The 15,834-nt window shown below is 31.8% G+C and overlaps 1 protein-coding gene across 2 annotated transcripts; it reads left to right on the top strand.

Moving 5' to 3' along the window:
• The first annotated feature begins 4,180 nt into the window (after nucleotides 1-4,180).
• LOC114393637 (peroxisomal fatty acid beta-oxidation multifunctional protein MFP2-like) lies at nucleotides 4,181-11,123 on the top strand. 2 transcript variants are annotated; one of them, XM_028355007.1, is made up of 18 exons: nucleotides 4,181-4,587; nucleotides 5,003-5,074; nucleotides 5,745-5,810; nucleotides 5,897-5,950; nucleotides 6,034-6,101; nucleotides 6,182-6,263; nucleotides 6,642-6,697; nucleotides 6,972-7,274; nucleotides 7,358-7,444; nucleotides 7,905-8,079; nucleotides 8,192-8,313; nucleotides 8,427-8,590; nucleotides 8,656-8,910; nucleotides 8,990-9,111; nucleotides 9,253-9,374; nucleotides 9,478-9,626; nucleotides 9,702-9,840; nucleotides 10,595-10,720. In XM_028355007.1, the coding sequence occupies exons 1-18, from the start codon at nucleotides 4,488-4,490 to the stop codon at nucleotides 10,703-10,705; spliced, it is 2,247 nt and encodes a 748-aa protein (XP_028210808.1). In that variant the 5' UTR covers nucleotides 4,181-4,487; the 3' UTR covers nucleotides 10,706-10,720. The 2 variants fall into 2 exon arrangements, with proteins under 2 accessions (XP_028210808.1, XP_028210809.1); XM_028355008.1 differs by lacking the exon at nucleotides 10,595-10,720 and adding an exon at nucleotides 10,908-11,123 and having other exon boundaries at nucleotides 4,185-4,587.
• Nucleotides 11,124-15,834: the final 4,711 nt, after the last annotated feature.

Below are 15,834 nucleotides of genomic sequence, written 5' to 3'. Positions count from 1 at the left end.
TAAAATTTTCAAAACATGTGCTTTTTATTTTTTATTTGATATTTAAATTTTCTGATTTTATTTCCATGATAATGTTCTGTTGTTGCTTTTTATATTTTTTTTTGAAGGATTGTTTCTTTTTTATGTTATTTCGTTATTTGGTTTTTGACGATTTAAAATTGTTTAAAAAATTCACATTGTAATAAAAAATTTAGATTATGTTCTATTATTATTATTTTTTTTACTTTCAATACTAGTATTTTTTTAAAAAAAAATTAGAGAGTTACGTAGTACGTACGGACTGTGATCGATGACTGTGATTTCACTTTTTATTATTGAATATAATTTTGGATAATTTATTTTACTTTTTTTTACCAGAAATGGAACAAAACATTGGAAATTGAAATTTAGAGAAAAATTTTATTGTTTGAATTATACAGATTTTTTTGTTTTGGAAATATGAATGTCAAGTGAAAGATAATTATATTTATCTTTTAATGAAATTATATTCCCTTTAACAAAAACTATATACAATCATATAATGAAATAATTTTCAGTTATAACTTATAACAGTACTATAAACACAATCTTTAATTATAAAAAAAAAGAAACATATTCATTAACATAGTTTTTCCATAACTCTTTTTTTGCTGAATTACTAGTTATTTTTCTAGGAGTAATGAAATAGTAATATAGTTCAATTGCAAGCTTAATCAGAGATAAAGATGTTCGCAATCCAAAATTACCCATGGCACCCCTGGTCCCCCTTAGTCCCTTACCAAAAAGGAAGCTGATAAAAACCTTCCACAAAAAACAACACAAAACTACAAATGGAGCAAGTTGGGAAACGTGTATCTTGGTAGTATCAATCTTGCAAGTTACATTTAATACAAGGGTTATTGATTTATGTTTATTAAGAAATGATTCAAGATTCAAATTTAGTTGGTGATTAAATATCAAATAAATTATGTTTGAAATAAAATATTTATCTTATGTATGTTTGATGTTCTTGATAAAAATTAATCACCAATTTTGACAGAATTATTTGGTATTAATATCATGGTCACTTTTAGGTTAATTAAAAGTTTTTAGATTTAAAAAAAGAGTTTTTTTTTAATACCATTGAATATGAAATAAAGAGCTTATTAAAGGTTAATTAAAGTTTTTTTAAATAAAGTTTTTAGGTTAATATCATGGCATACAAAATTGATATCCTAGTCAAAGTATGAACGACAAAATTTGTTGGACTATTTATAAAACTCACAACTTAGTTGAGTTAGGAAAATGGAAAAATCAAAGTTTATAATTATTCGAAATAGAAACCAGATAAAAAAATTAAAGTGTTATATTAGTATAATAATGTAAGAGATAAAAGAAAAAAAATATACAGAATTAAGAATTGGACTAAATTTGTAATTTTTCTAAAATGTAATTAGACAAAAAAAAAAAGTGAAAAAAATAGAGAGCATATTCGCGAGTTAAAAAATTGAAGGAGGACCCCAATCTAGTTGGAGTTTCCCTCCCCTAATCCCTTTCATTGCCTTAATTTATTAAAAAAATAACTCCCAAAACTTTTGGCTATAATCTTTTAGAATCAAAGAGTTTTCGTTTGAATGGAAAAACGATATATTTAGTTAACAAAAATCAACAATGTCTTTGAATGTAAAAATGGGGGAAAATGGTCATGCTACCATTTTATATTTCAAAATGATGAAGAAATTATTGAAACGTCACAAGCATGATACAGGTTGAATGGTTAAAATGAAGAAAGATAAAGTGTTACTTATGATTGCAAAGCACCCATCAAATTCAAAGATTTTTTTTTTATCATTCTACAATATGTCTACGTATACTCCATATATCGCTGTGAATGTTAAACCTTAAAAGAATAACATAAAAAAAATGAGAATAACATAAAAAAAAGTTAAGATATATGTATCGGCACAATAAAAATGTAAGAATGCAAAATAATTGCATACAAAAATATAGTGTTGTGACACCAATTAAAAAATGATAAAAAAATGTTATAATAGTTTGTACACATTTTAAAAAGGTTAATGTAGGATTCAATAGATTGACAAAGTGGTTAAGCAATATATATTTATGTTGTGGGAGCTGTAATTTAATTTAACAGAAAATTATTTATTTAATTTTGATCATATGTAAAAACAATAATTATAATATTATAAGTAAAATTAGTCTTCCGCCTAATACACCAAAGACGTGTGTCGGGACAAAAGAAAAAGTTTGCTGTAAACAAGGAGTAAGAGAAATAGATTGTTTGTAAATATTTTAACTAGGTTAATCTAAAAACAACTAGGTGATAAGGGAGAAAGGAAAACTAAAAATTATTAATATTTTGCTTTCCATTTAACATTTCAAAATTATAATTTATCTTCATTAATATACTATATTCCACTTATATTATCTATTCACTTTTAGAAGATATTTTATTTATCTATTATTTTTAAAATTTAAAAGAACATTAATTATTTTGCTTACAATTATATGTTTATCATTATCCAATTATCAAATATTTCACATATCTATAATGAATGAGGAAAATAAAATTAAAAAATACTATGAAGTTACATTTTTTAGTGTCTTAAAATTATTAGTTACAACAGCAAAAAAAAAAAAAATTAGTCACAAAAATAATAACGATTCATTTTATCAAAATGCGTATAATTTACTAACACCAATATATTAATTTCATGGTTTTTATGATTACAAAATGTCATTAGCTTAAATAAAAATTTATATTTTTTATTATTAATTCTTAAAATATTTAAATGAGACTCAAATAGTTTTAATATAAATGAGGTATCAATTATAGTATTATCCAAGTTTTGTGTTATTTTTTTTATATTAATTATATATATAAAGTTTGTGGAAACTAAATTATTTTAATTTATTTTGTTATAATTATAAAATGTTGAGTGTCTCTTATTTAATTAGTTGTTATTGTCATTCAAAAACATCTCAGTAACTTATTAAAGAAACACAAAAAATGATAGATATTAAACTTGATTTGGTTCTGTCAGATGGACCCATTAGCCTACGAATAGGACATCCAACAGATTCAAATCACCTGATGAATCAATTTCATATATGATTAGGTGTTATATAATTTGACTCAACATGATTTGGTCTGAAATAAATTACTCGATGGGTTATGTATTTTTTAGTTTTTTTTTTTTAATTTATAATTGAACAAAATCACTCATTAGAAAAATAAATTTATACCTCACACATGTATTGTTTATAAATTTATTTATATTTTTTATTAAACACAATTACATCTTAAAATTTTAGATGATAAAGTTGTTATCATTTTTAATTTTTTATAATTAATTTGTGTGTATTAGATTATGTTTATGATTGCATAATAATAATATATATTTTAAATTCTTAGTTAAGGTTGTTTATATATAATGAATTTTAAAAAAATATATTACATGTTAAAAAATTTAAATAAGTTCAAAATTATGTTTTTAAATATATTAAATTTTAAATCTTGTGTATAAATTTACATTTAATTTTTTTTAATATAAATTAGATTATACGGATGAAATGATGACTCATAGGATCAGTCCTGATCGAATTATCCAGTCCCCGAGTCATAACCGATCGTAGTCTGAAGACATGCAATAAGCCATTGTTATTATAATATCGTGACTTTCGCGGCAGAATATATCTATTTGTCGGAGGTTACTGGGTTCGTCATTTCCATCATCCGCACCTTGCACAAATTATTATAATATTTACATAAAAGAAAAATATTACATTTTTTTCAAAATGTATAATCTCGTAAAAAAAAAAAACTATAATTATCCATATTTTTACAAATTATAATTGCTCTTTATGTATTTTTATATTTTGAATATGTTGTATAATTTTTTTCATTGTCACCATAAAAATATAAAAAAAATAAAAATCAATATCCATTTATTCTCTATTATATTTTTTACATTTTTTTAAATATCTTGTTAGTCCAATTCCAATTTTTTATGGGGCAAAAACATTTTCTTTTAAATATATTAAATTAAAAAAAAGCTTGTAAGAGGAATTGCCTCCATATTATTAAACGTGCATGTCATTGTTTGTTAAAAATCATATTGATCACTTTTGATTGAGTTTTTTTTATTTCAACTATGTTTTTTCGTTCATAACTTCTGAGAAAAGTGGTACTATATGAATGATATATTTTTGGTTTTTTTTTACTGACAAGATGCATGATACAAAACTCTAATCCTAAATCTAAGGAGAGAAAAAATTTCACAAGATAATCAGCAAATAAAATTTGTAATGAATTTTGAGTAATTCTTAGTTTAGAAAAAAGTGAAGGACACTTGAGTCTAGAATTACTTATATTAATTTGATTCTGTCGAGAAGCTTGAGCGAGTAGAGTTGAGGATTGAGTAACGGAGATGTAGCAGAGTCACCCGGCTATTCAACAGGACTTTCCGTTTTATTCATTTCACTTTTGAATCTTCGAATCACATCCGATGGGTAGCAGAGGGCACACTCTCTTGGAGGTTGGACCCGACGACGGGGTTGCCGTCATCACCATCGTCAACCCTCCCGTTAATTCACTCTCATTTGACGGTACTATTACTATCCCTTTCTTCTCTCTGCATCTCCATCTTAATCTGATTTGAAGTCATTTTTTTACATCTTCCAGGAATTGATTTGGATTTTTACTGCTATGTTTCTTTTATAGTAAAAACATCAGAATATAAATCATCAATTTCATTTCGAATCAATTTTGTCAACGGCTCATCCAAGTACAAACTAAATTGTGTTGACCGTGTTTGATGATCTAATAGTACTACCAATGTTTGTATATTTATATAACGGATTTTGGATTGCTCGGTGAAATTAAGTAATTAATGAACGTTTCAGATTGATACAATTTGATGTTCATATTTTTCAGTATCTTTCTTTATATGTTGTTCTTCTATTACTGAAGATGACTCTATGTTGCTCATCCGTCTCCCTGTATCTCTTTTTTTGTCTCCAGTATTGCGCAGTTTAAAGGAGAGTTTTGATCAGGCGATACAGAGAGATGATGTCAAGGCAATTGTTGTTACAGGTATTGTCATTTGCTTTAGAGTTTAACAGTTTCTAAGCTTGGAGATTATCCAAATGATTGGGAAGGGACGACACTTAAGTTTTTTCAATTTAACAAGACAGACTAAGTAATTCGGTAGGATTTGACTTCGAAAGCAGTACCATGGTTTGGCAGTGGACAGTGGAGAATTAATAAATTTATGAGAAGTCATTTGTTCCAATGTAATCTGAAACTTTTGAAATAAGAAAAAGAGAATGCGATAGATAGCCACCGCTTGAATCTTTTACCGAAATCCTCACCCTCCACGATCACGGTAGCAATGACCAAGTGCCAACTTAGGATCTTATCTAATGAAATAGTTATGCTTGATCAACTTCAAAAGTCACCCAGAGTCAAAATTCATAATTGTTATTACCAATCCTATTATACAAATGGTAAGGTCACTGATATCTTCCAAACCATCTAGAGTAGTCATCCTAACTCCTCAACTAGACTAACTCCTATGATATGATTGTCACATTTTGATAAACACTGAAGTTTCAAACTGTAAAGAAATACGACATAATTAAAAAGAACTAGAGGAAAAGAAAATGAAGCACCGGCATAGTTTTGGGCTTCACCAAAGATATTTCTTGGACCAACTAGCTTAAAGCTACAGTATCATGACTGAATCTTATGTTACTTTTATTAGGTGCAAAGGGAAAATTTTCTGGAGGTTTTGATATTTCTGCATTTGGTGGTATTCAAGAGGCAAAAGGTACTTTAACAGTTTTGGGTGTGTTTCTAAATTCTAATAATTACATTCATACTCATTTTCTAATTCTTTCCTCTCCCTTCTTATAGAGCGTCCAAAACCTGGTTGGGTATCAGTAGAAATCATCACTGATACTATTGAAGGTACTTTGTATTTTATGAAATTCTTTATTTTTTATTCCTTTATCATTTTGTGCTATGTTAAATCTGTTCACTTCATTTTTCAGCGGCTAGGAAACCATCAGTTGCTGCCATTGATGGCCTTGCCTTGGGTGGAGGCTTAGAAGTTGCAATGGTACATATTCCCAACTGATTAGGAATAGAAACATTTCTTCATAATTTTATACAATATATTACCAACTCTTTCTCATATAGGCATGCAATGCTCGGTTATCAACTCCAACTGCTCAGCTGGGATTGCCTGAACTTCAGCTTGGAATAATTCCTGGATTTGGAGGTAGTAACTGATTCCTCTCTATTTTCGTCAAATTTACTTGTACTTGGTGTATGAATTCAAATTAAATGCATCTATATGCATAACTTTTTTTTTTTTTTTAATTCTCCAGTTTGAAAACATACTTGTTACCACTGTTACTGCTGATTGTTGAGTGACATGAGTTACATTGAAAGCTGTTTGAAGTTCAAGTTTAGCATGCTTTTAATGAATTTATTAATTAACTACAAGTTTGATTTAATACCTTAGTTCACATGTTAGATAGGCCTAGAATAGTTTGTTAAATGAAGTTAGACCATGAGTAATGGTGCATGTCTTGCGACCAATTGCCATTATTATTTTTTTCTTTGGTATTGCTAACCTGGTTTTAAATTGTCTTAGGAACACAGCGACTTCCTCGTCTTGTTGGTTTGACAAAGGGACTTGAGATGATACTGGTATGCTACATTTTATGCTTCCTTTTATAACTTTGCTATTCTGTTCGATGTTTAGAACTGATCTGAAAAGCTGGTGTATTCAAACTCAAGGTTGGTGATCAGGCAAACAGCATATTTGCAGTTCTATGTTTGAATTTTGTTGGACAGAACATAAGCAAATTATATTTTTCTCTATACAGAAAGTATTCAAGAGATGTGGGCTGCGGCTTCAATGTGCTTGTCCAGTGATTTTCGAATAATTTCTTTGACACTTTTTTCTTCTTCTTTAATTAAGGCTTCAAAACCAGTTAAAGGGAAGGAAGCTTTTAGTTTGGGGCTTGTTGATGGTTTGGTGTCACCTAATGATTTGGTGAACACTGCACGCCAATGGGCACTGGATATGTTGGGCCACCGACGACCATGGATTGCTAGTCTTTATAAGACCGACAAATTAGAACCCCTTGGGGAAGCAAGAGAGATTTTGAAATTTGCACGAGCTCAGGCTCGAAAGCAGGCTCCTAACCTCGAGCATCCTTTGGTTTGCATTGATGTTATTGAAGCAGGAATAGTAGCTGGTCCTCGTGCAGGACTCTGGAAGGTTGTTATCTGTCTCCAGTATATCCTTTTCCCCCATCATATTACTGTTGCAGAAATGTGTGACATTGTGTTTAATCTTTGTAGGAAGCTGAAGCATTTGAAGGACTTGTAAGGTCAGATACTTGCAAAAGCTTAGTTCACGTATTTTTTGCTCAAAGAGGAACATCCAAGGTTTGTTGGTGTTTTGTGTTGTAATTTTACCCTTACTTTTCCCGTTCAAGAAAAAAAAGTGTTCTTATGTTAGCTTAAAAACATACTTTAAACTTTTACATAGAAAGATTGAATGTGACATAGATTTAAACTTTTACACAATGTATTTTTCACTTTTTTGGGATTAAAGTTAGGCTTGGTCCATTTCTAATAAGGTATCAAAGTGTATCTAGTCTCGATGTTGGACCACCTGCAAATATTTAATCTTGCAAACTTCAGACTCCAGATGTACCATCCTAGACCTGGATATGAGGGTGGTGTTAAGATGCACAACACATTAACTAGAAATATAGTCAGAATACTCCTTATAATGTTTGGGAAATAAGGTTATGAAGCTGCATTAGCTAGCCTGATTCTGAGTGCTAAGTTTTTGTCTAAATTCTTTAGATATCAGTTTCCTAATACCTCTTGACATGAACAGGTACCTGGGGTTACGGATCGTGGTCTGGTTCCAAGACAAGTCAAGAAGGTTGCCATCATTGGTGGAGGACTAATGGGCTCTGGAATAGCAACAGCTTTAATTCTTAGCAACTATCCTGTCATCTTGAAAGAAGTAAATGAGAAGTTCTTAGATGCTGGTATCAACAGGATTAAAGGTGAGAATAGATTCTTATGAGTTGGTTCTCACTAGTGCTTACTCACACTGCACTTTTAATTAAGAAATAAATCTTGCCTGTTCTCATGTAATGATTTTTCTCTGTTGAGCAGCAAACTTACAGAGCCGTGTTAAGAAAGGTAAATTGACCAAGGAAAATTTTGAAAAGACCATCTCTCTTCTCAAAGGTTCCCTTGACTATGGAAGCTTCAGGGATGTGGACATGGTGATAGAGGTTGTATAATGAACTCCAAAATATGTTTGCTTATTTACTGTCCTCAGAATCATGGTTGCATGTTATCCAATGTTTCGGTGATTATAAACTTTTGGTGTTTGATGTCTGGACAGGCTGTTATTGAGAATATTTCCTTAAAGCAACAGATATTTTCTGATCTTGAAAAGTATTGTCCACCTCATTGTATACTTGCAAGTAACACTTCCACAATTGACTTGAACCTGATTGGAGAGAAGACCAAGACTCAAGATCGAATTGTTGGTGCCCATTTCTTCAGGTGGTATCTTGTATTTGTCCTTGCTATGTCTTTCTGATCTAAATATCTGACTTGTGCTTCCTTAGTCCTGCACATGTTATGCCGCTTCTGGAAATTGTACGTACCAAGCAGACCTCTGCCCAAGTGATAGTTGACGTGTTAGATATTTCAAAGAAGATAAAGAAAACTCCAGTGGTGGTTGGAAACTGCACAGGATTTGCTGTTAATAGGATGTTCTTCCCATATACCCAAGCAGGTCTCTTGCTTGTTGAACGTGGTGCAGATGTTTATCAAATTGATAGAGTAATAACCAAATTTGGAATGCCCATGGGGCCTTTCAGGTACTAATTATTGGATAAGTTCTTGATATTTTCAATCAGTTCTTGAAGTGCCTGATTTGTCACATATTTACTAATGCAGATTGATGGACCTCGTTGGGTTTGGTGTGGCAATTGCTACTGGCATGCAATTTATTCAGAATTTTCCTGAGCGAACATATAAATCAATGCTTATTTCCCTTCTGCAAGAAGATAAGAGAGCTGGTAAAGCTAAACTCTGCATCAATTGAATTGGAATTCTGACGAGATATCTGTGTGGAATATATTTATATAACAGTGGAATGCTCTGTTGTATTCTGCCAAACTAATTCACTTAAATCTTTGTTTAACATGTGCTTCTAACAGGTGAAACAACTCACAAAGGGTTTTATTTGTATAATGATAAACGGAAGGCTAGTCCTGATCCTGAATTGAAGAACTATATTGAGAAGGCTAGGAGCATTTCCGGTGTCTCTGTTGATCCTAAGGTTTTTTCTACTCTTCCCAATTCATAGCATATTTGTTTACTAGTGGGGAAACAAAATTCGAAGTCAATTTTTAATCAGATGTTGTGAATCTGAACCTGGACAGCTTGCCAAGTTACAAGAAAAGGATATCATAGAGATGATATTCTTTCCTGTGGTGAATGAGGCTTGTCGGGTCCTTGATGAAGGTATCGCAGTCAAAGCAGCAGATCTTGATATTTCTGCTATCATGGGCATGGGTTTTCCCCCTTACAGGTTTGTCATATTATCTATTTGGCACAATTATCAAAACTTTGTACTTTTTCTAAATTTTGGGATTGATTTCATTAGGGGAGGCATCATATTCTGGGCTGATTCTCTTGGATCCAAGTACATATATTCAAGATTAGAGAAATGGTCAGAGTTGTATGGGGAATTCTTCAAGCCTTGTGCCAACTTGGCTGCAAGAGCTGCCAAAGGAATTCCTCTGGTGAGTAACCTATGCTCATTTATTTCCATTTCATTCGTACAGAACTTTTTGTCCTGTTATTCTAGGATTGTTTAGCCAATGTTTATTTGGTCATTGGCATTATGTTAGGATTGTGTGCAAATTGTTCTTTCGCATAGTAGATCTTGCAGGAATATTAGACTCATTTTTAACTGAAGAAAATATAGATGCTTAAGGTAATTTTGAGATCTAAAGGGCACTTCTCTAACTCATTGTAGCTGTAGCCAGAAAATCAAGATCGTCTAATGGAATTTATCTATTACAACTAAGCTTGGTAGTACCAAAGTATAGCATTTATTAGAATAAAAGCTAAAATAGTTAACCCCTTTACTTTAATAACTGCTTTAAACTCTTAGCAAAGCAAAAAAGCCTTAGATTGTCTTTTTCCCAGTACTAAATGATGATCAAACCTTAAAATCAGTTTATGCACTTCAGGAAATAACCAACACCGTATTCATTTATTACTTTTTCTTTGGAGTACAACATTCCAGAATTCATTCTGGCCACACCTCTTCATCGTGACGGTGTACACTTAAGAAAAGATAGTTCATTAAAAAAGTGTACAATCACATGCGAAGTTTATTTTATTTTTTTGACATTTTCCTTCTATTTCTATATATGGTGAATCCACATTATAGTTCAAAATAATAATTGCTTCGTGTATTAAATTTTTTTGCATCAAGTAAGTCCTTTTGACTTGGTGACTTGTTGGTCATGGGTTCGAATCCGGAAACAGTCTCTTTGCATATGCAAGGGTAAGGCTGCGCACAACATCCCTCCCCCATACCTTAGCATAACGAAGAGCCTCTGGGCAATGGGGTACGAAGTTTTAAGTAAGTCCTTTTGACAAACAACAAAACAAAGATAACCTAAGAAAATAAGTGCTTCACGGCATATAAATATGAATGTTACTATTGCCTGTTTCTTGAACTCAACATACTGTCTTTGTCGTTGTACCCCAATTATATCACTTTCCCAAAATGATAATTTTGACAGTCTTTTGCCATTAGTATTGCTCTCTAATGGATATTGTACTTATTCTATTGCAGAGTGCCTCTGTGGAGCAGGGGAAGTCTCGCATGTAAGAAAAAAATAGCTCATTACGTGTTTACTGGATTGAATTTTCCTTTCCCCGTTATATCTCCTTTCAGATGGTAGGAAATATTGGTGACTGACTTGAGAATAGCTTAATAATGTACGATGAGAAAACATTTGAACAGCATAATTCTTTGGTAAAAAGTAAAAGTATTTTTAGTTAAGATTTATGTGTTTCTTCCGCATAGCCATTGTCAGTGTTTATTTGTTACTAGAATAGACTACGAAAATGTAGAGTTAGCTTAAATTGATGGTAATCGAGTAGGTGGTGATGGAGCGTGGATGTCCTCATCAGTGGAGCATGATTTCTTCTTTGTATGTTTCACCATAAGTTAACTGTTGCAGTGATGCCGAGTATTACTGTTGCAGTGATGTTGAGTAAATCAGAATAGATCTTTACTTGATCTTCCCTTAGAGTAAATCAGAAGATTTCCATGGTGGAGGATTCGATCTTCCACAAGAACTTACAAGATTTCTGACTAAAGACAAGGTGGTGGGACATGGAGAGGAAGAAAGGGGAGAAAGATAAAAAAGAAGGAGAAGGGGAACTGCATGGGAGAGAGAAAGGAAAAAAAGAAGAGAAGAGGAAGGGGAGAAAGAAAAAAAAAAGAAGGAAAAGGGGAAGTGCAACGTGGGAGAGAGAAAAAGAAGAGAAGAAAAAGGAAGGAGAAGTGAAACATGAGAGAGAAAAAAGAAAAAAAGAGAGAGAAAAAGAAAAAGAAAAAAATTAAAATTTAATAAAAATTTAAATAAAATATTAGTAAAATTGTATTTTTATCCATCAGTTGTTTCTATTTTCAATTTTAATCTCTTTTAAATTTATTCACAAATCTAATTACGTCCCAAGATCACATTGATTTTGACATTGACTAAAAGAACAATAGACTATTATGTGTCACCTGATAAAAATATTATTGTTGTCAACGTCTAATTAAGATATAACACGTACTAGTCAACGTTCAACATGACATTTTATGTAACAATCAACGTTTAAATCTAAATTTGAGAATCATTAAACATAATTGAAGAATTAAATTGGTAAATAAATTTAAAAAGATATTAAAATCGAAATTAAAAACCATTAGTGGAACCAATTTTGCCTAAAATATTTAAAAGTAAGATCTAGGTGGGACAGGCCCAAGACTCCACCTCTCGAGAGCACGATGCGGCAAAATGACGTAAGTAGGGTCCTTTTAGAAACAATTTTTTTGCAGAGGGTCTGTTTTCGAACAAATTCTACAGGGGGTCTGTTTTGGTTAGGGTTCCGCCACTTGGACTGGCGAAACATGTATGCATTGTTTCCACCACTTGGACTAGCGGGTTCCACCCCAAAGGTTTCCGCCACTTGGACTAGCGAGATACCCATGCCATCTAGCCCATCCATCCATGCATCCATTCATGCACCATCCGATGCTTGTCATTGGTTCCTCCCGTGAGGATAACAAGATGCTTATAGTTTTTAGAAATGTTGTAGTCTACTATTAATATTTTAAAAAGAAAATCTAGCTTTCATCCCATGATCCCACATAACAATAGTTATTAAATGAAAAAGATTATCCATTACGCTTTAAATAGTACAGGAGTTACTATCTGTCTTTAATAGCTGGATGGTGGGAATAATTACATGGAGGAGTAGATATAGATAGATAATAGTAGATATTTTAATATAGAGTAAATAGATAAGTATTAGATATGAGGTAGGTGCGTTAAAAAAATATTTGTGTTTAAATTTTCATCATTATTTCTAGGAGTGAATAGGCAATTTAGTCTCTGAGATTGTAACTAGTTTGCATATTAGTCCATGACTTAAATTTTAATTCAAAATAGTCCCTAACTTTACCTCCGTTATGCAAATAAGTCCCTGCTGTTAAAATCTAATTTCCTTCGTAGTCAAATGTCTATTTGGCAAACCTCAGTCCACTTAAGCATCCCAATGTGGCAAGTTTGAGTCCAAGCCAGCAATCCCATGTGGCAAGGACTGAATTGAAAAATTAGGTTAAAAAGAAATAAAAAATGAAGTAAACACATTTTCCCTTTCACTCTCATACTGCTTGTAGGTTTTTTTAACTGTTTGCATTTTGCTCTTCCCTCCACTACATTCCCTTCGTCGGTGATTGTGAGTCTTCGCGCTTGGCAGTCAGGTTGATGGTTTTTTTTGCGTTCATTTCGTTTGCATTGTTTTGGTGGATTCATTTGGGGTTTTATATGTTCAAGGGTTTTCATTTGCATTGTCTTCGCGCTTTGCAGGGAGGTTTATGGTCCTTTATTATTTTCGTTTATGATGCTCTATTTTTATAGATGACATTGCATGTTGTTGTGTGATGTGCCTATGTTTGAGTTTGAGTTAGATTTTTTATTTCCTAATATATGACAATGTTTGTGGTTTATGATTGTGTAGAATGAATGACAATATAATTTTAATATTGCACCATGGAGGAAGATTCACTCCACGTGCCAGCGATGGAAATGTTGAATATATAGGCGGAGAATTTGACATTTGGGAGGATATATCTGCAGATTGCCTGAATGCATTTATCTTATATGATCTAGTGAAAGCTTGTAAGAAGTATATCAATATAGGAGATTGTTTTTGGTTGATTGATAAGAACTTAGATTTTAATCATGGGTTAAGGAGTTGTACAAGTGATGGAGATATATTACATTTAGTTTGGGATGCTTTTGAAAATGAGAATGAGATAAATGTTTATTTTCATCATGAAGTAGATCCAATTTTAGAAGAAGTCCCACGCTATTGAGAATGAGGATGATTTAGATGATGTACCTATTGCTGGCCACGAGGAAGGTAAGTTTTAATTCATCTGTACTTGGTCCAACATGGTTACCATAATTAATTAATATGATTAATTTTTACTTGATCACCACTGATACAGATGTTGGTGCTGGAGAGCAGAGAGATGCTGGTGAGCAGAGGGATGCTAATGCTAGTGAGCAGAGAGATGGTGGTGAGCAGAGGGATGCTGATGCTGGTGAGCAGAGAGATGGTGGTGGTGAAGAGAGAGATGTTGGTGGTAGTGAGGAGGAAAAGGAAGTTGACAGTGATGAGTGATTTACAAATTTCTCTTGTATGATGAATGAAGTTGAAGTTGAAGTTAAGACAAATGGTTATCATTCAGAGGAGCTTAAAATCCCCATTAGTAGTGATGATGAAGATGAGGATGTTGAAGTTTATCCTCAATATAGTCAAAGTAGTGGAGTTGGTGAACAGAAGTTGGAATTAGGGATGGAGTTTGATACTCTGGATGAATTTAAATCTGCCTCGAGGGAGTATAGCATATTGATGGACAAGGAGTTCAAGTGGAAGAAGAATGATAAACAGAGAGCTAGAGCAAAATGCAAGAAGGCATATTGTGATTGGGAGATCTACTGTGCAAAGAATGAAGTTAGAAACTCTTTTCAGATAAATTCATTTAAGCATAACCATAATTGCTGCAGGGAAGTGAATAACAAACGAGCAAACAGAGAGTGCTACTTCAATAACTTTAAAAAGCTATACAGCAACAAATTATATTTAATAAATTGCAAATTTCAGCAACAAATTATATTTAATTGAAATGGGTAGTTGACAGTAGCAACAAATTACTTCCTACTACAAAGATGCTATTACACATTTTACCTAAAATACATTCCCCCTAAAACTAACATTACAATTAAAAATGAAAAATCTAACAACACAATGTTTGTTAAATTTCTCATTTTCTTCTGCAAAGCTTCAATTTGTAGCTTCAAATCAGCCACTACCATTGCTTCTCTTGAGACAGAAGACGAATTAGAAAGTTGGTTTTCTTCTTCAACCCATTGAAAAAATTGACAGTTATCTGGGTCTGTTTGGGGCAATGCACAAGTATAGAATAACCTTCCTGGGTTTCTCATTGTTCTTGCAGTTCGAATAACTACACGTCTTCCATGGTGGCATTGCCGAATGAAACTACCAGAAAATGCACAACAACTGCCACTTGCAGACACGGAGAAATCAAGTGAACAAGCAGCAGCGACTAAGCGTCAGAGGAGAAGAAGAAGAAGCGACTCAGCGTGAGAAACCAGCAGCTTCGTAAACCCTAATTTATTTGGGGAAGAAGAAGAAGCAACCTTGCGTGAAAGAGGATTTATAAATGCAAACCTCAGTGCCACGTTGGACAGTTTACATGACACTGAATTGCCACTTATGAACCTCACTAACGCCGTCACCTGGGAATTTAACGACAGAGACTATTTTGCAAAAATTATGTAAAGTTAGGGACTATTTTGAATTAAAATTTAAGTCAAGGACTAATATGCAAACTGGTTACAATCTCAGGAACTAAATTGCCTATTCACTCTTATTTCTAGTGTAAAAATAAATTAATGTCATTTGTTTTAAAAAAATTATAAATAATAATAGGTTACATCCGTTTAAAAAAGAGTATTTGTTTTTAATTTTTTGTACTTATTTCTAGTGTAAAAATAAATTAATGTCATTTGTTATAAAAAAAATTATAGATAGTATTAGGTAGGTGTGTTTAAAAAATATGTGTATAATTTTTCGTAATTATTTCTAATATAAAAATAATTCAATCTTATTTGTCATAAAAAAAATTATAGATAGTATTAAGTTATGTGCGTTTAAAAAATAGTATGTGTTTTTAATTTTTTGTACTTGTTTTTAGTGTAAAAATAAATTAATGTCATTTGTTATAAAAAAAAATTATCGATAGTATTAGGTAGGTACGTTTAAAAAATAGTATCTATGCTTAATTTATCGTAATTATTTTTAGTGTAAAATTTGAATGAAATTTTTTGTCATGTTATAATTGTTTAGATTTTTTAATTGAGATGTTGAAATTGCAATCCTCAGTGTATTTTGACAAGTTTTAGGATCAGAAT

Source organism: Glycine soja, chromosome 17 (genome assembly GCF_004193775.1).
Source record: "Glycine soja cultivar W05 chromosome 17, ASM419377v2, whole genome shotgun sequence".
In the NCBI taxonomy this organism is placed as follows: Eukaryota; Viridiplantae; Streptophyta; class Magnoliopsida; order Fabales; family Fabaceae; genus Glycine; species Glycine soja.
The sequence above is the reverse complement of the archived record's forward strand: the minus strand, read 5'-3'. Positions and strand labels throughout refer to the sequence as shown.

Coding starts and splice junctions, on each gene's coding strand:
- LOC114393637 (XM_028355007.1), top strand. CDS start 4,488: ATGGGTAGCAGAGGGCACACTCTCTTGGAGGTTGGACCCGACGACGGG. Junction 7,445..7,904: donor CTCAAAGAGGAACATCCAAG/GTTTGTTGGTGT, acceptor TGACATGAACAG/GTACCTGGGGTTACGGATCG. Junction 9,841..10,594: donor CTGCCAAAGGAATTCCTCTG/GTGAGTAACCTA, acceptor ATCCGGAAACAG/TCTCTTTGCATATGCAAGGG.